General features: G+C 45.1%; 1 protein-coding gene across 1 annotated transcript in view; it reads right to left on the minus strand.

Moving 5' to 3' along the window:
- Positions 1–18,979, minus strand: part of LOC109315373 (glypican-5-like) — a 643,246-nt gene that overhangs the window by 149,321 nt on the left and 474,946 nt on the right. The window contains exon 8 of the mRNA XM_019543047.1: positions 17,320–17,470. Within this exon, the coding sequence (XP_019398592.1) occupies positions 17,320–17,470 (151 nt within the window). The remainder of the gene's footprint in view (positions 1–17,319; positions 17,471–18,979) is intronic.

The following is an 18,979-nucleotide window of genomic DNA, read 5'->3' on the forward strand; positions in this document are numbered from 1 at the left end:
AGGAAGGGGATTGAGACCTCCATATGAGGGAGGGAGTTGGGTAGGGCTGGGGCTGGGCATGTTGCCCAGTCAGGGTGGTACATGGGGCCTGGGATCCAGGGTTGGGCTAGGAATGTGCAGTTGCAGGGCGCAGCTGGGGAGTAGAATAGAGCTATGGGCAGCTCATCTGGGGGCAGCAGGGGCTGGCTCCCCACCATTGCATGAATTCCCAGGGTGGGATATGAAGGGCATGTGCCTCCCCAGATTTGTGTGGGGGGCAGGGGTGGATCTGGGTTCAGGGTTCCCTTCCCTCTGTGGCCCAGCAGATGGGACCTAGTGCAGCATGGCAGAGCTGGGTAGGAAGGCTCCACGCCGCTACCCCTACTAGTGTTGGGTGGGCAGGGGGCATCTTGCCATGGCTCCCTGCGATGGTACCAAGCCTCCCTGCTCCACTCTGCTCTGCCATGTTTGGTCCCATAGCCACCAGCCTGCATCTGCTTCCCACTTCCCCATGGGCTCCACTCTATCTGTGCTGCCCACAGGGGAGGGGGAGGCAGGCTCTGTGCTCAGCTCCAGCCACAGCGGCCATCAACTCCCACAGGTGACAGCCAGAGCTTGAGTGCTGCTTAGGCATGGCAGGGGGCTGTGGACTCTGGTAACTAGCCCCATAGCCCTAGCACCCAGGGGCCCCCTCTGGTAGGTCTGGAGGGACTGGGGGCTGCAGTTCATGAGTGATGCTCACCAGTCGGGGTGGGGGGAGCTGTGGGTTGGGGAGTGAGAGGCACCTGGTGGGAGTGCTGGGGGCTACAGTTTGGGAGTAAGGGGCACCAGTAGGGTTGGGAGATGGGGGCTGTTGGTGGGGAGTGAAGGACACTGGCAGGGCCAGGGGCCTGGGGTTGGGAGTGAGGAGCAGTGGCAGGGATGGGGGGATGTGACCTAGGAGTGAGAAGCAATGGCATGGGGCAGGACACTGGCATACCAAGGCTGCTCAGTGACACAAAGCATGGGGGAGGGGGAGGGGGAACACAGCTGCAGATGGACCTGTGTCCTGGTGGGTGAAAGGGGCAGGGGGAGATCTGATTTTACATGATAAAAAACCCCAAATCAAAAGCCAAAATGTATAGGTATTTAGAATTTATTTTATTATAGTAACTGAGGCACTGGTAGGCTTCCAAATTGCTTTAAAATTGTAAACATATAAATAAGACATCATGTTCAACTGATACCCATATATAGTGAAGTTTCATTTTAATCATGGAAAAATGTGGATTTGGGGGGTTTTAATCAGTAATTTTGTGATTTTTATCAAAGAATGTTTGATTTTTAAACAGAGAAAACCAGGATTCTTGCTCACCAGTGTCCTTTGGAATCCCTAAAACATGCTGCCCACCATTTTTCTATCCCTAGCCCTGTTCCTTTTGTATTTAAAGTTTCTTTGCAAAAATGTTGATGCCTCAAGCCTTTTCTTTTTATTGGACACTCATTGTTTTGAAAGTTTCCTGAATTTGGGCAAAGACCAGAAACTTGAAACAAAGATGTAGTTTTGAATAGAAGTATTTCCTGATGATTTAATCTGCTGTCAGAAAATCTTTCCACAATACATAATATTAGGAAAATACTACTGAGCTAATGTTTTGGGGATGGAAGAGGAGTATGCAGTTTTTAAAAAAGAACACTGGGGATCAAATTAGGACTATGACATAATTATTCCCTTTTTTCAAAAAAGGCTAATCCCCGAGTTCCTTACAAAGACAATACTCATAAAGGGGTCAGATCCTGATGACTTTTAACTTGTCCTTAAAGGAGCGATGATAATTTTAACAATTTTAATATCTGACCCAGGAAATTCATGGCTGCCACTAACAAGTCACATGTTTTAGGTATAGGTACTACTCTTCCTGGTGTGATCAGATTCAGACCACATAGTAAAAAGTTATTGCAGCATACTTCCAATAGGCTACTTGTAAGGGAAAAGATGTGATTTCTTTGGGGATATCATTGGGTTCCTAAATTATTTCTCTTCAGCTGAAAAGGCCAGTTGGCTATAAGATGATCAGCATGAGTGGTACAACTTTGTGACCAAGTAAGGAACATGGGAGCTCAAAATATACATCTGAGACACCCAATGATTTGTCCAATAAAACCAGGGAAGACTAGACTTGACATTGCTGGAGTTTCTTGGGGAAAGAATAAACAAGAAAAAACAATACCTTCCATTCTTTAAAACCACATCAGAAATCATTCAGGTTTTCTTTAGGAATCGTAAGTTTAAAAATAGAGAGAGAAAACAAAACAAAAAAATCAACAACAGAATTTTTGCATTTGAAAGTCACATTTCACTTTCCCACTACTGCTAGGTTTTGTTAAGGACTTTAAGAAGATTCATGGCCTGATTATTGTCAATTTCCTTATGGAGTTAGGAAAGGCTTAAGTAAATACTGAGTTTTAGTCTTCTGAAGCTTGGTCTGATTTAGGTCTAATATGCTGCATAGTAACATAGGGGAGGAGAGAAAGAGATGTGGTCTATTTATAGGATGCTCTAAGACAGGGGTGTCCAACCTTTTTGAATGTGGGGCTGGATCATGAACTTTTTATCACCCAGTGGGTCAGCAGGAGCGGGCACTCGCACAGCCTGTCCAATCTGGCCGTAGCCTGGGGGCGCAGGGGTCAAGGAGTGCCACCTAACCCTGCCTTGTCCTCCCTGCTACCTGGGCAGCCTTGAGGATGCTCCCACATCTGGACACCTGGGTTCAGCAGACAGGGGAACATGTGGGGACTATACAGGGGGGTGTGGGACATGCAGGGACACCCCCCTGCTCCCTCTCCCCCAGGGCAGCCTGAGCCCAAGCCCAAACCCAAACGGCAGGGGTCCCTCCCTCCCCAGGGCCTGCAACTCACCACCCCCAGTACAATGTCTGTGGGTGTGGGGGTTGTGGGGAGGCGGGAGCGGCAGCCGTGGGGGGATGTGAGAGCAGCACCGGTTCCCACCCCAACAGCCACAGCAGCAGCATCTACTGTGGGCCTGACCACAGCATCCTTCCATGCCTGCATCTGTGCCCCCTGCATCCGCTCGCCCGCTGCACTGCAACCTGCTCCAGCCCACGTGGCCAGCAGTGACTGGCTCAGGGCGGGGCTGGCATGCAAATGAGGAAGGGAGGGGCAGGGCAAGGGACACAGTGAAATGAGGGGGGAGAGGAGGATCCGCATCGTGTCCACAATGTCAAGCTGACGTGGTGCGTGTGGGAACCTTGTCCCTTCCTCAGCCCTTCAGCAGCCACTAGGAAGCTGCTGAGGGAGGGACAAGAGGTTCCTGTCACAACACCATGGGCCACAGAAAATGGCTTGGTGGGCCTCACGGTGGCTTGCAGGCCATATGTTGGCCTGCTCTAAGCAATGGTTCTAATTGTTTCTAAATGTCTGGGAGGCCTGGTGTCAATCCAACCTAGTGATGCCACCTAATTCGCAACCCTGTCTAGCTGTTAATCTAATTTGATCCATTGCTTGGGGTAGACCTCCCTTCAATCCAGATATCATAGCAGTCATTTAAGAACCTGACTCAATTTGCCCTAGAGGAGCTAAAATTCAAACTACTGTAAATAACTTCCTTGGATTCCTTGGCTTCTGCCATCTTCTTGCCTGTTGTGAGGGACTATTGCTAGTGGACATCTACCAATACAAATGCATCTATCTGCAAGTACAAATGCCAAGGCTTCCACCAGAACTAGATGTTTCATAGCAGTGACTAAGAGCCTATAGGGTAGTGGTTAAAACAGGAGTAACTGCTATGCATCTGCAGTGTCATTTATCTTGTTCTCCAATGAAATCCCCTCTGTATGGAATCAGGCCTAATGTGTAACTGATCTGCTTTCTCTGAACTGTCAAGATTATTTAAAAAATACAGCACAATGCCATTAACATTTTACATTGAGCTTCCACAAAGTCATACAAGTTATCTATTTTCAAGTAATTCTAAGGTTCTTTTATTGTTAGCACCTCTTAATTAATTTTGGCTTTATGGTGTTTTGGGGGGCAAATTGCCTTTGCCTTCACATTTATTCCATTGCTACTTGGCATGACCAAAATATTGCAGTTCTTAAGTGCATTTCTTGTCAGAAGAATCTAAATCATACATAGCTTAGCAGAATAATTCAAGAAAGGGAGTTTTCACATCCTGCTGACGTTTGTCTTCTATAGTCTGCGACAAACTCCTCCCTTTTCTTAAGTTGCTTCCAGTTGACTTCCATGGGAGAAGACAAGGGTCAAATACTCTGTGGGCAGAGCTCTCTTAACTTGAAACTGACAAGATGGCCCATGATATTTAGCAAAATTAGTTTCATATGGAGTTTGGCTTCCTCACACCTCCAGGTCCTGCATACTATCAAACTGTCTTTCCTGTCATATTATGACTCAGCCTGGTTCTATCACTCCTACTGGCAACTACCAGCGCAGTGACAAGCTAATTTTTTTTAAACGTTTTGTGAAAAATGTCTGTGGTCATTTGAATGTAAAGCCAGTTTGGTGAACTTCCAAACTGTGGGTTTTTGTTGAACGCTATCGCAAACTCCTAAAAGGTATGCACTTGTACAGCCAGTCTTGTGGAAAATAGCCAAATAAAATATCACTGACAAAACTAGAGACATTTTTTTTTGAATCTAAGAAGTCTATCCAAAAGAACCACCTATTGGGAATAATTTCAAGCAGAAAACTGGCAAAATCACACTAGTTTCGTGTGATCTATAACAGTATTTATGATGACTGTTTATGTAGGGATTATTCCATACAGCTAAGCCTCAGATATCATGATCTTGATCTCTCCAATGCTTAATTTACACTTGTGGCACACTGTATTTGAAGGTTTTATACTGCAAGTATCTGAAATGCTCCTACATTTTACTTATTTGTAAACCTAGCTAAAGTGTTTACAAATTTGGTTCATTTTATTTTTCTGTGGTGAGATGGGAAATTAAACTTACCGAATTCCCTTTATGCCTTTTTGAACAGAGATGATGCCAAAATTATTTAACAGTCACCTTCATTGCTTAGCTCCTTCTACTCACCATCATCACTTACTATAAAAGAAAACTCCTGTGATGGAACATCATTATTCAATTAATTATAAAGTGGGATATTGTTAAACACTGGACAATCTAACTTGCTCAGGAACTCAGTTACACAACAGGGCCAATCAGCCAGGGGGACCTAGAGCTCATATCCCAGCATGCTTTACATACTTCCCTGTTAGCCTGAATACAGGTTACAGCAGCCAAGGGCACAAGTCAGGGCTGACTGGCTGGTGCACAAGGCACCAAGCCCCATAAGAGACCAGCTGTCAGATTGTCAGTAAACAGACTGAGAGTGGATGTGTTGCTCTTGGCTGTCGAGGGGGGCTGGGCTTTCCTAGCCCCTTATCTGTCAGAGGGAGAGGATTGCTGTGACTTGGGTTACAGCTGGAACAGTAGAATATGGACCAAGACACAGTTTGTCTCCCTGGAGAGAGGTAGAGGGTGCAGGAGCTGGGTAGGCTGGGATTCCAGTGGTTCGTGCAGTGGTTCAAATTGATTGGGGATATGTTCAAGTGTTCATTCAAATGCTTATACCCCAACTAATTAGCACTTCAATCTTGTCCATTGCAATGGAGATTTCCACCACATCAGCCACTTTTGAAGCAGTTGAAGTGCTTTGAATGCTTGTACACACAGCATTTCAACCAGTGGAATTAGAATTTCAATACTTGAAATGTAACATCTGTACGTAACCTCAGATTCTGATCTCAGTTTCACCACTGAGATAATGTGGTATCTACACCAGGGGCGGGCAATTATTTTGGGTGGAAGGCGGCTTACCAACTTTTGGCAGGCCATCGAGGGCTGCATGGGTAGCCCTGCCCCTTAACAGGTGCCCCACCCCCTGGTTGCCATCTTGGGACTAGAAATTCCACCCCCTAACCCCTGACCTTTCCTACCAGAAGTCCTTCCCCTCGCCCCCGGAATTACTCCTTTCAGCAAGGTGGTTTGCCATCTCTGAACCAGAAAAAAACCAAATTATATTCTAAAAATCAAACGTACTACAACATTAATTTCATTTCAAAAAATATTTTTGCCTTGATTTACATGTGTTTGTGTATTGTACATAGAGGTGATAGTATAATAGCTTAAAATGAAATCTTACTCTTTTATATTGTGGGAGGGTGAGTATAGGTTTGTGGGAATGTGGGGGAGGGGCTGTGTTATTTGTGGGGGAGTGGGGCCTGGGGGTGCTATGAGTGTGTTGGGGGAAGATGGCTAGGGAAGGTTGTGGCTTGCTTGGAGGGGGAGGGTTTGCACACAGCACGCCTCCCACAGCAGGCAGAGCCCCTGCCAGCACTCCTGCAATCCCAGACTCTGTGCTTCTGGCCACAAGGCACCAGCACAGCCCTGTACTCCTGCTTGCTGCCACTTTTCCCCCATCTGCCACTGCAGTCCTTCTTCTGCTGCTCCCCACTCCCCCACTGGCTACTCTGGCATCATGTCCCAGCTGCTCCTGCAGTCCTGACACTGCAGCCAGGAATTACGTGGTACTAGAGCAACTGGCCAGTCAGCGAGCACACAGGATGGGGTAGCAGGGAAATGGCTGCAGCAGGCAGGGGGAAGGGACGGTAATCAAGCATGCAGAGCACAGAACAGCTTGGTGGGAGCACAGGGACGGTGCTGGTGGGGCCCAGAGTAGAGCAGCTGGAGTGTGAGGCCCGGGCTGGCAGGGGCTCTATGAAGCCGGGCTGTTATGCTCAAGCAGGGAGAGGAGGGAGCTAGCCCAGTTCCACAGAGCTCCTGCCAGCCCCGGCCCTGCACCCCTGCTGCTCTACTCTGGGCTCCACCAGTGCTGGCCCCAGTGCACCAGCATAGGCCCTGCACTCCCGCCCAACTATGGTTGCGCTCTCACTGTCCTTTCCCCCTGCCTGCTGCAGCCATTTCCTCACTGCCCCCCCACCTGCCTGCCTGCCTACCTGCCAGCTGCTCCAGCACCAGGAAGCTAAGACCACAGGAGCCAGCACAGCCAGCCCCGAGGAGTGGAGCAATTGCCTGTGGTCCTCCCCTGGCTCCCTCTCCCCCTCCTCCCCCCCACCATTCTTATCTGTATTTCCCTCAGTGCAGGGAAGCAGAAATCATCCAGAAGCCCCTGCTAGGCAGAGGCTTCCAGCTGGGGCTCAGGGTGGGGGGCACTAGAGGGGAGGCAGGACCAGTCTGAACTTGCTGAATGGCCTATTGGGCTGGATCCAGCCCACAGGCCGTGTTTTGCCCACTCCTGATGTACACTGACAATCTTCTTGCCCTCTGCATTTGCCTGTTGTTTCCCCAAATCAGTACTCATTTTTCACCCTAAATTTTAATGGATTTTTTTTCTCTCCTCTGACCCTGGCTCTACTCCCACATGAAACCTTCCAAAGTAAATGCAACTCTACAAGGTCAAACTATCTTCATGTCAGAGGGCAATTCATGGAGTCTTCTTCTACTAGAGTGAAAAACAGGGTAATGTTCTCAACTACTAATGTGATATGACAAAAAATATAGTTGAATCCAGTTGGTTTTCTTCAAAGTATAGGTTGTATGTTGAATTAAATTGGTCTGATGCAGCTTGTAAAGAGAATGAGCCATTTATGATGTTACAACAACAAAAAAATAATAAGTACTGTAAAAATAAGTTGGTAATAACATTTCTCATGCAACAAAGGGTGCAAATGAATATGAAAGATAGTAACATGGGGAGGGCATGTAGTGTAGAAGATTTTAAGGTCAAGAAGACAGGAGACTGAAAAAATACAATACTTACATTATCTGAGCTAATCTACAAGGAGAATGAAAATATGTAAAGATGAAAACTTGACGAGCGTGGCTGGCTGGCAGCAGATATTATGATCTCAGAATATTGATGTAATAATAATTACAAAATCAGCAGCTGTACAATTACATATTTAGAAAAATACAAGTACAAGTGCACCCTATAACATGGTGAATGGGAATGAGGTATGATTAAAATGACAATCCATCCTGCACATTGATGCTTAGTAAATTTGGATCAAATTAGGGGATCACAGCAGGGCACAGAAGTGAGGACACAATAAAGGATAGAAGAATCCTGATTTGCAAAGGAAAATCTGTTAATAAGAGCATTCATAAACAATGAGAAAGATACATTAACCTTTAACAGCTGTTGAAATCTGACATAAATCAGGAAGAAGACATGAAAAAAAGAGTTTATTTGTCAGCCTTTACAAAGTTATTCCTGAAAAAAAAAAAATCACTCATATATCCTGAAAAGGAAAGCTACAACCAGGGTTACCTCTTCGATAACAGTACCTGCAGTAGAATGCTGGGGCAAGCAAAGTACATTTGTCTAAACTAGCACATAAAAAGCAAAGGTTGGAATCATGTCAGAAGATAACAGCCCAACCTGAATGCTTTTTAATATAGTAAAATGCCAGGTAACTTTAAGTTGATGAAAAAAAATGGGATAATAAGTAGGATATACTACCAGGAGAGGCATTTTAAAATCAGAGATTGGAAGCTTAATAGTACCACAAGGATTTCGGAAGAAAGAGTTGTAAAGAAAATAGTTACTATTATGTAGATGAATGTTTGGCAAAAATCAGAAATGCAAATAGATGGCCTTGTAAAAACCACATTGAACTCTCTTTAGTCACCATTTAAACATTGACAACCCCTTGCATGTAACAGAATTCGTTCACATATTCAATGCCTGCTCTTGCAGGCGAAATGATTTATTGCTGAAAATTCATCACAACTAAGATGTAGTCTTAAGGGATCCCACCCTTACCCCAGCCCTGGAATGAACTGTAGGCAGGGCAAGGGCCCCCAAGGGGACACTTGCATGCCTCTACACAAATGCCAGGATCTTGGGGAATAAACAGGAGGAACTTGTCCTCCTGCTAAACACAAATAATTATGATGTCATAGGGATAATGGAGACCTGGTGGGACTCCACCCATGACTGGGAAGGGGAAGGGGGTCCAGGATGAGTGGTTGCTCCTCAAGGGCGCAATCCTGGATGTGCAAATACCCTTTTCACAGGTGCTTTTCATCTATCCCATCTTGGAGGAAAGGCAGCAAAAGGGCACCGAAGCCCCGTTGGCTCTCCAGGGAACTAGCGGACCTCTTGCATCTTAAAAGAAAGACCTACAAAGGATGGAGGACTGGATCCACCACCAAGGAGGAATACTCTGCACTGGTCCAGATCTGCAGAGAGTGAACCAGGAAAGCCAAGGCTGGAGATGGAACTCCAGCTAGCTACATATATCAAGGACAATAAAAAGTCCTTTCTTTAGATATGTGGGGATCTGGAGGAAAAGCAAGGGCAAAGCTGGACCCCCTGCTAAACCAGATGGGACAACTGACAACTGACGCCCAGAAAAAAGCAAACCTGATAAATGGGTACTTTGCATCAGTTTTTCACCAGCCCCATGGGACGCCCCTGCCCAATACGGGACAGGGAGGCCTGGGTAAGGGAGATTCCTTGCCCTCCATCAAAGGTGACCTCGTGAAGGAACACCTTGAGAGGCTTGATAACTTCAAGTCAGCCGGCCTGATGGTTTACACCTGAGGGTACTCAAGGAGCTGGCAAGCATCATATCTCAGCCTCTGGCATGGATATTTGAGAACTCCTAGTGCTCTGGTGAAGTGCCCGAAGATTGGAAGAAGGCCAATGTGGTGCTGTAACCTCCTGTGTCTCTCTACTGGACGTTGTGTGTGCAACTTCTGCTTGAGCCTTGCTGTAGCTTTTTTGGGATGGATGGGCCAGTCACCAGGCAACTTTGGGGTGGTGTATTAAAGGCCTTGCCTGCCACATCTTTGAGGATTGGTTTATTTTGATTGAGAGGATGAGGTTCTAGTCCCGTCTCCCCTAATGCTTCCCCCGGTCACTCCATCCATGCCTCTTTCGTGGGGCTCCGCCTGCCCTACACCCCACCTACCGCCAACTGTGATGGAACTATTTGTCATTCAGGATGGTGTTCCAGGGTTTCACAGTGCCCGGGCCCACCAGGTCTGATGGCCCTAGTGACGCTGCCTTTTCTCGTAAGCGTCACCAGTGGCCCTCTCTCTCCATTTATGTAGCATTTGTGCTTGGCACTGTCCTATTCCCTGGTGCTTTGCCCTTCTTCTGTCAGCTGCAGATGACCTGCCATGCCACTGGGTCCTCCCGGGCTCCAGTCTTTGTCAGAGGTCGAGGCTGCCCACACTGGCTCTGTGGACAGCGCCTCCGATCTTGACTGTCTATGAATTCCTGGGGTGACCCCTTCCTAGCGTGCCCACCAGGGCTCCCCTCGTGGATTACTTGTGGGCTCTCACCCTCTCTGCTTCACTGGGGACTCTACTTCCGGTCCCCCCAACTGGTGTTCCGCTGGGCCTTTTAGCCCATCTTTAGGCATCCGGGTGGCCAATCTGCCCCAACATGTAGAAAACAGCTGATGCGGGAGCTGTTCCTGGCTCCCTCCGACTTGTCCATTTTTTTTCTCTTTGATCTTTATCCGTGGTGGCTGCGCCCACTGCTGTTTCACTGTTGCCGGCTCGGCTTCTCCATGCGGTGTCCCACTGCTTCCCAGCTCCATGAGGTAAGCCCTTTTCACAGGTGCTTATCTTCAAGAAAGAGAGGAAACTGGATTTGGCAAACTACAGGTCCATCAGCCTGACCTCTATCCTGGGGAAGGACTTGGACAAGATTATCAAAGAGGCCATCCTTAACAGACTGGCTGATGGCAACATTCTGAGGGATAACCAGCATGGGTTTGTTGCGGGTAGGCCTTGTTTGACCAATCTCATTCCCTTTTATGACCAGGTGACCTATCACCTGGACAAGGGTGAAGAGATTGATGTCATATATCTTGACTTAAAAAAAAGCCTTCAATCTGGTATCTCATGATTAATGATGTAGACATTGGTGTCAGAAGTGGACTGGCCAAGTTCACCGACAACACCAAACTCTGGGGTAAAGCATGCACACCTGAGGACAGAAGGGTGATCTAGGCAGACCTTGACAGGCTCAGGAAATGGGCGGATGAGAACCTGATGGTGTTTAACACTGAAAAATGCAAGGTTCTCCACCTCGGGAGAAAAAACCTGTAGCATGCTTATAGGCTCAGCAGTGCTGCGTTGGCTAGCACTACAGATGAAAGGGCTTTGGGGGTCATGATTGACCACAAGATGAATATGAGCCTTCAAAGTGATGCTGCGGCTAGTAAAGCGACCAAAACGGTGGCTTGCATCCACAAATGCTTCTCAAGCAAATCCCAGGACGTTATTCTCCCATTATACTCGGCCTTAGTGAGGCTGCAGCTGGAGTACTGTGTCCAGTTTTGGGCTCCACAATTCAAAAAGGATGTGGAGAAGCTTGAGAGACTGCACAGGAGATCCACATGCATGATCAGAGGTCAGGAAAACAGACCTTATGATGAGAGGCTGAGGGCTATGGGACACTTCAGCCTGGAAAACGCAGGCTTAGGGGTGATTTGGTGGCCACCTATAAGATTATCAGAGGTGCTCACCAGGATCTGGGGGAACATTTGTTCACCAGAGCGCCCCAAGGGATGACAAGGTCTAGCGGTCACAAATTCCTCCATGACTGTTTCAGGCTGAACATAAGGAAGAACTTCTTTTCTGTCCGAGCCCCCAAGGTTTGGAACAGCCTGCCACCAGAGGTGGTTCAAACACCTACTCTGAATGCCTTCAAGAGACATTTGGATGTTTATCTTGCTGGGATCCTAGGATCCCTGCTGACTTCCTGCCCTTGGGGCAAAGGGCAGGACTCGATGATCTTCTGGGCTCCCTTCCACCCCAGTGTCCAAGAATCTATGAAATCTATGAACATTTTATATAGCCAATCTCTGAGACATGGTACAATTTCTACAACCTTCCCTTATACTTGCAAGAATTACCTGTAGTAACTGATCAACAGAGATCCTAGAAATCTGTTTGCCAATGAAAAATGCGGACTGTATTTTTACAGAGAATCTATAGAATTGCTGAAAAAAAAGCTTACTGAAAATAAATGCTTATATAAGCCAGCAGTTCTCATGGCTGCTGGAACAGCCCACAGAAGGGGGAAGAAAGAGGCGGACAGGGAAGCAGCAAGATGGTGGCTGCCCCTCCTCCCTCTAGCACTGCTTACCCAAGAAGGCTACCCATCATGTGGCCCTGAACCTCTCTGCCAATCAGCAGAGAGGGGTGGTGCCACTGCCAGGGCCCCTAAACTACTCAGCATTGGGGAGGGGCTTACTGAGGAAAAATGCAGATTTTTATGTGTTTTTATTGGAGAATTTTGGGTGTTTTTAGCATGGAAAGCTAGGATCCCTGCTGATCACAGTTGGTAAGTTAACTTTTTTTTATATCTTCTACCATACGTAATTCTTAGACAACTGCCAGTTTCCTGAGAATTTGTTTATCTTGACTGTAACAAAATCATTTAAGGAAACCCAGGTGGGATGGTACATATAATTAACTATATTGCATGCAAATGCCTAAGTGGTTGTCATTAGAGATGATAATGGATTTGGTTATAAAAGACATGCAACTGAAGCAAACAGCATAGCAGCACTGAAGATTATGAAGTTGCAACTCCTAATTGAAGATGTTAAGAAACTGATTCGTTTACCTGACATCTGGAAAAGATTCTTGATGGCTGGAAAGTGGAAATATCAAGGTTTCTAAAGTATAAAACAACTAGTGGCTGAAAATGGCTATGACCAAAAACTTGGAGAGAGATGCATGCATACCAGTGGGTTTACTTGCAGTAAAGAAGCACATATACAGCACTGGCCACACATGGCCAATGTAAACCGAAATGAAAAATTTACACATCAGGTCCAATCCTCCATTGGTTTAGTACAGAAACAACTGGGACAATAGTGAAATAATAATGCTAAAGAGTCTTTTAATAGTGCTCAAGTGGAAGATTTTAAACCAGGTAATCCAAATGATGGTAAAACTCCTGGTGCTTTTGAGGTTTATAAGTCAAGAAAAAAGGCAGAGAAAGACTGTCCAATAACCTTACCAAAAAGTTGCTAGAATATGTACTAACAGCTGCTATGCTCTGTAACGTATAAAGCTAAACAGTAAATCATACTTAATACACAGGTTATTTTCATACATAAATAAATAATTTAGTATAGCTTTTCTGGATTCTGATTTTAGCAGTAGAGAATCAGATATTTAAACATATCCTCTTTAGGGAGACTCCTCCACACAATACTGCTGTTTTAATTATCATTGCTCTGCCAAACTAGTCTACCTAATGAAAACTTCATTACGCATTTCATCATATGTCATAGCAATGCTGACATTTTAGGATTATCATTTTGGGTTTCACCAAAAGCCATTGCAGTCAATGGATAGATTTTCATTGATTTTTGGATAAGGCTGTGATTAAGTACTTATCTATTCATTTCAGAAAGTCTCATTCCACTATGTACCTCAAGTGAGCTTGATTTCTTGCATTTCATTTCCACAAAGCAATACTCAGTATATTCTTGGTTGGTCTCAAGTTTGGAAATGCAACTATTTTCTGTGCTATGCAATTAAAAACACCATATTTGCAGATGCATACCAAGAGGAAATTAAACAAAATTGATAGTTTTTATTCTACTAAGAAAAGGAGTTCTGCAATAAGATAACTCCAATTTTATCTCTTAATTGCACCTAGATATGCAAACCAGATTTATGGATAGTAGCCTGCATACAGTATAATAAGTTAAAGTTAATTATGAAATACTATTGTAATTGTCACAAGATGCAATATCTATTCACTCTTATGAATCAAAAGTGTATGGTAAAATTAATTGTAATTACATTTTTATTGGATATAATCCCTACCAAATCATTGAAACAGCTAGTTATGCAAATGTAATTCTTTTTAATCCAAGGCAATATCAGCATAAAATATTTTATTTGAGGAGACTCCAAACTAGAAAGAAAGACACATTATGTAGCTTCCTTATTTACCACGACTAATGTTAGCTATAAAAACAGTATTTAAAGTTGTATTTTTTTAATAACTGAAACAGAAAAGCATAAATAATTTAACTGTATATAAATAATGCAACTGTCCATTGAAAAATAGCTAGCACCTGGCTATTATTTATATCATATCATGTGAAAATATTACTTAATCCATTTACCACTATAATTACCTGAGACTCAAGCATTTAGAAGTTTATTCAAGAGTCGCATGCAAAAAAAATGAACAATGAAATAAATAAATAATTTCAATGACATTGTATTAATCTAAGTTTTCCAGTTTCTATTTGGAGAATGTTTGAGAGCAGATGGAGCACGTCTCTACTTTATTTACGTTTCAAAATTTTTCATGACTATAAAAAGTTACCCTGCTTCTGAATGGCTCACATAACATTTATTACAAATATTTGATATTTGAATTTTGAAGGTCATCTTGTTTTGACTAGTTGCATGCTTTTTGTTTCTTCCTTATGTGGCTCACCAACACAAGGCAAATTTCAACTATTTATAACTCAATCTGCAATATGAAATATTTTTTCATAAAAATGTAAATTCTCTTTTAAATAGATTCCTTTTTATTTCCAAATACATGCTCAAAGTGAAAACAGATAAAGGCTTATGAACACAGCTCAATCAAAACTTGTTTGCAAATGTGAATGTATATTTACAATACATTTCCCAAAGTGTTCACTCATCCCTAAAAAATATGGGAGATGCAAGAGGCAAAGAATATCATGCCAGGTGATGCATTACTTAGTATTTCAGAAAGTACATAATTGCATTGGAAACCTTCTTAATTTCAATATGTAATTTCTTGTATAAACACATGCAGTCACAAATGCCCACTGGTTCTATAGGCATGGGGTTTTTTTTGCCCATGCATGTATAAAAAAATACAGATACACACATATTAGCACAGAATGAACACACATATACATAAACCAATAGTTTGTATAAACCAATAGTTTATACAATTTGATTTGGTTGGGCCAATAAGAACTGTCTTATCCAAATGCCATATGCCAATGTAAAGTTAGCCACTGGGAATATAGCAAGCATGATCTCATCATTGCTTGTTACATTTAGTGGTGTTTTAATGAATAGTAGGTGGGGTCCTGATACTAAGATTACACTTCATGTGCCACTGGGTCAGGGTTTTTTCCAATACACTGTGGTGGATGCATCTAAGATTTAACTTTATACTGGGTCCATCTTTATTCAACTGTTATCACCAACATCTGCTCACCAAAAAAACAATACTTTATTCCTCTTTCAAGAATTCATATTTTTGGAAGCAAACTGTTTGGTGCATCATTCAAAGCATCAATGCAACCAATAAATACTTGTACTTTAATGCCAGCTGGGACAATATTGATTTTCTATTTGCTTGAAGACACTCTGCAATCTAGGAAGCTTCCTCCACTAGGATGATGATTTCTTTATAGATATTACTTAGTCTAACGGTGACTCTTTAATCTGACTGCCAAGTGCTACTTTGCATTGCAGGGGTAGGCAACATTTTTGGCTGGAGTGCCCAAAAAACTGCAATGTCTAGCTTGTAAAGTGCCAGAGTGCTGGCACACCGGAAAAACAAAACCAGGCAGCGGGGTACGTGGCAGGATACACTGTATATTAGAACAGTTAATAATAATCCTTTTTTAACAGTAAATACTAGGTTTTATAAAAATTCTAAACCTGGTATCAATAAAAAAAACTTCATATACTACCTTTGTCCTTGTGTAGTCTTTTTTTGAGCAACACATAAAGCAACACATTGTCGTGAGAGAGAGAGGAAAAAAAGAGAGAGAGAAAGAAGAGAAAGAGGAGAGAGAAGAGAGAGGGACAGACAAAGAAAAAAGAGAAAGAGGAGAAAGAAAAGAGAAAACAGGTGGAGAGAGAGAGAAAAGGAGAGAAGAGAGAAAAAAGAAAAATGGAGAGAAGAGAGGGAAAAAGAAAGAGAGAGTGAGGTAAAGAAGGAAAAAAGAAAAAGGGGAAAAGGTGAGAAAAAAGAAAAGAAAAAAGAGGGGAGAGAGAAAAAAGAAGAAAAAGAAAAAAGAGATAGAAAAAAGGAGAGGAAAAAGAGAAGAGAAGAAAAAGAAGAAAAGAAAAAAGAGAGGAAGAGATAAAAAGTGAGACAGAAAGAGAAGAGAGAATAAAGGGAAAAGAGAAAAAGGGTACGTCCCTCGCCACCTACATCTCCCATAGCTACCGGGTGTAACTCAGGCCCACTGCTCCAAGGCAGCATCTGGTGGATGGAGGCAGCAGCACCCCAGCAGCATCCACCAGGGTCGAGGTGCTCAGGCCTCCCCTATGGTCCCAAAGAAGATGGAGCCCAGGCCTAGCCGGGGCTCACGCAGACAGATGCCCACCTGAGTAGGGGCAGCAACGGGGTGCTGAGTGCTGGGGTCAGAGGCTTGGGGTAAGGTCCAGGCGGGGGGGAAGGCAGAAGGGGAAAACCGGCTTAGCCGAGCCATTGGGAAGACAGTAGCTGGAGGGGAGTGGGTGCTGGGTGGGAAGTGGGGGCTGCCCTGAGGCTCTGCAAACTCAGGCCATTGTGGGTTGGTGGTGGAGCCCAGTGGCACCAGACATGGGGCCCAGCCCAGCCCATATAGCTCCACAGGGATGTGCTGCAGCTGCCCTGCCTGCAGGGGACACTGCCTGGTTCGGTTGGGACACTGGGCTCAGGGGGCTCCCAGCTCCAAGTCTGGCTTCCCTGTGTGCCAGGCACAGCATGAGTGGGGCAGAGTTGCCCCTGGTGCAAGGACCAGGCCATAGGTCCTGGCCACAGGAGCCCCCAGGGCCCCAGGAACAGCCACCACAGGCAGTGCTCAGGCCTGAGCTGGCTGGGAGCCTCCAGCACATCAACCCTCTGCAGCACCTCCTGGGGCCCTTGCCTTGCCCACCCGCAACTCCTCTCCAGGGCCAGGCTAGGCTGGAGGGCACAGCCCAGGGACAGGGGGCAGGGTCAGCAGAATGCAGATAGCGTCCCTGCCTGTGTTCTCCTGACTCAACACCCAGTGTCTGTCACAGTGCTGGGACCTGTGGCTGCTTCAGAGAGCCCAGAGCAGCAACTTAAATTAAAAAAAAACAAAAAAAAACAATTTCTTTGCACGCCACTTGGTGTGCCAAGGAAAATGCGTCTGCCTGCCACTAATTGGCATGTGTGCCAGGGGTTGTCTATCCCTGTTCTATTGGATTGCTGGCCATGTATGGGATTGCAAACTGTCCTAGATAAAGACTGCTTGAATGTGCAACAAACAATTCTTAAGCCTTGTCCACTCATGCTCTGATGAATTTCTGGAAGTCTGTGTATTTGTGTAGGTCCATAAATTGCACTTACCTGTTATGTGAATCCTATCACCAGATCCTTGACAGCCATCCTCATCATCACAGTCCCCACTTGATTCCACCTCCTCACTTTTTCCATCCCCACTGCCAGCTTCTCTGGAAGCCCATCTCTCTGACTTCAATTTTGTCTTCTCAGTATCCAGCTAAAGTAAAAGAAACAAGTCATTGGTAAGTTATACCTTCATCCAAATCATTCTGCTAGTGACAAAACTTTGTTCCTCTAGGCTACCAAGCATCTTATTTGCAGATCTGATCATGCTGTCATGATTATTTAATTCTACCAGTCAAGCTAGTACCATGGTTTGGGTTATTTCATAGAATCATAGGAAAAAGTAGGGCGGAAAGGTACCTCAGGAAGTCATCTAGTTCAAACCTCTGCTTTAGGCAGGATCATTCCTGTTTAAACCATCCTAAGACAAGTGTTTGTCTAACTTGTTCGCAAAGCCTTTGGGAATGACACTTACACACGACTAGTGGGCATAATGCTTGTAACATTAAAAACACCATTTAACTTGCCACAGGTAAAGCAGGAGCCTAAGGACACTATTGGTGCCTTGCCACTGCAAGGGCAGGAAGTAGTTTGTTAGAACACACTCAAGTGTATTTAACTATACTAATGCTTCCTTGAGGTTTATTAGAGAGGACTTGAAGGTGCTTATAGCCTTGCATGACATGATCAGTACTTTGCATGATTGGGTTCTTTTAGGGTTCTGGATACTTTACAAGATCCTCTCCAAAGCCCGCAACTGCAAGTTGATTACTGAGCCTCATCTCAAATCCAGGATACATTTGTTTCAAACACATTTCTTGGAATCAGTACAGAACAAACACAAGCTGTTTTTGGAGTCAATCTGAATTTACTGCATTAAGTCACGCTACATGTAGTACTGGGTCTACTTACAAAACAAATCTTTTTGATCTTTACAGACCATCACAACCTTTGCTAAGGACTGCAGTTGCCTCTTGTTGCAGCTGTGGGAAGAATTTATTTTTGCCTCAACATCAGCCATTCCAAAGATTTTTTTTTTTAAATATCAGGTAGTTTAAAATGATTTTTCATAATAAAAATATTTCAGGGCAAAGGAAATTCTGAGTTTCAGGCACTGTCTGGTGCCGCAGATGGCTGGTCATCATGCTGGAGGGGGGAGTAGGTGGAAGGCAGCTGGGAGCTGGAGCCCTGTGTGCTGGGGCAGGAGCTTCCTGGCTGGGTATCTGATGTGTGGCACACATCCCAATGGCTTCCCCACACTACCTGTTGCCCAGAGTGGTGCAGCAGGGACAGGAGGAGGAGGAGCTGCTGCAGGTGTGGGGAGCTGACCAGTACCTGGGTGGTGGCAGCTGCACTGGGAACAACCCTGCCAGGAAACTATGCATGGTGCCAGGGCCAGGGCAGGTGAGAGTGCAGTGCGGGCTGGCCCAGGCAGGTGCGAATGCAGCTTGGCTCCATTTGGACCACTGAGTGGATAGCCATGGCCAGATGGCAAGGGTGGGCCACAACTGCACCACGCTGCCTGGGCAAGCTGTGCTGCATATGCCCCATGTCTCCCCACTTGTTCTCCCCACCTCTGGCCAGCTCCCAGGACCTGGTGCGCAGGCAGCCTCCTGCACACATGTTTACCCACACTCTCCCACACACCCTACACCCTGCCACA

The sequence above is a fragment of the Crocodylus porosus genome, unplaced genomic scaffold, assembly GCF_001723895.1.
Source record: "Crocodylus porosus isolate Cpor-Errol unplaced genomic scaffold, CroPor_comp1, whole genome shotgun sequence".
Classification (NCBI taxonomy): domain Eukaryota; kingdom Metazoa; phylum Chordata; order Crocodylia; family Crocodylidae; genus Crocodylus; species Crocodylus porosus.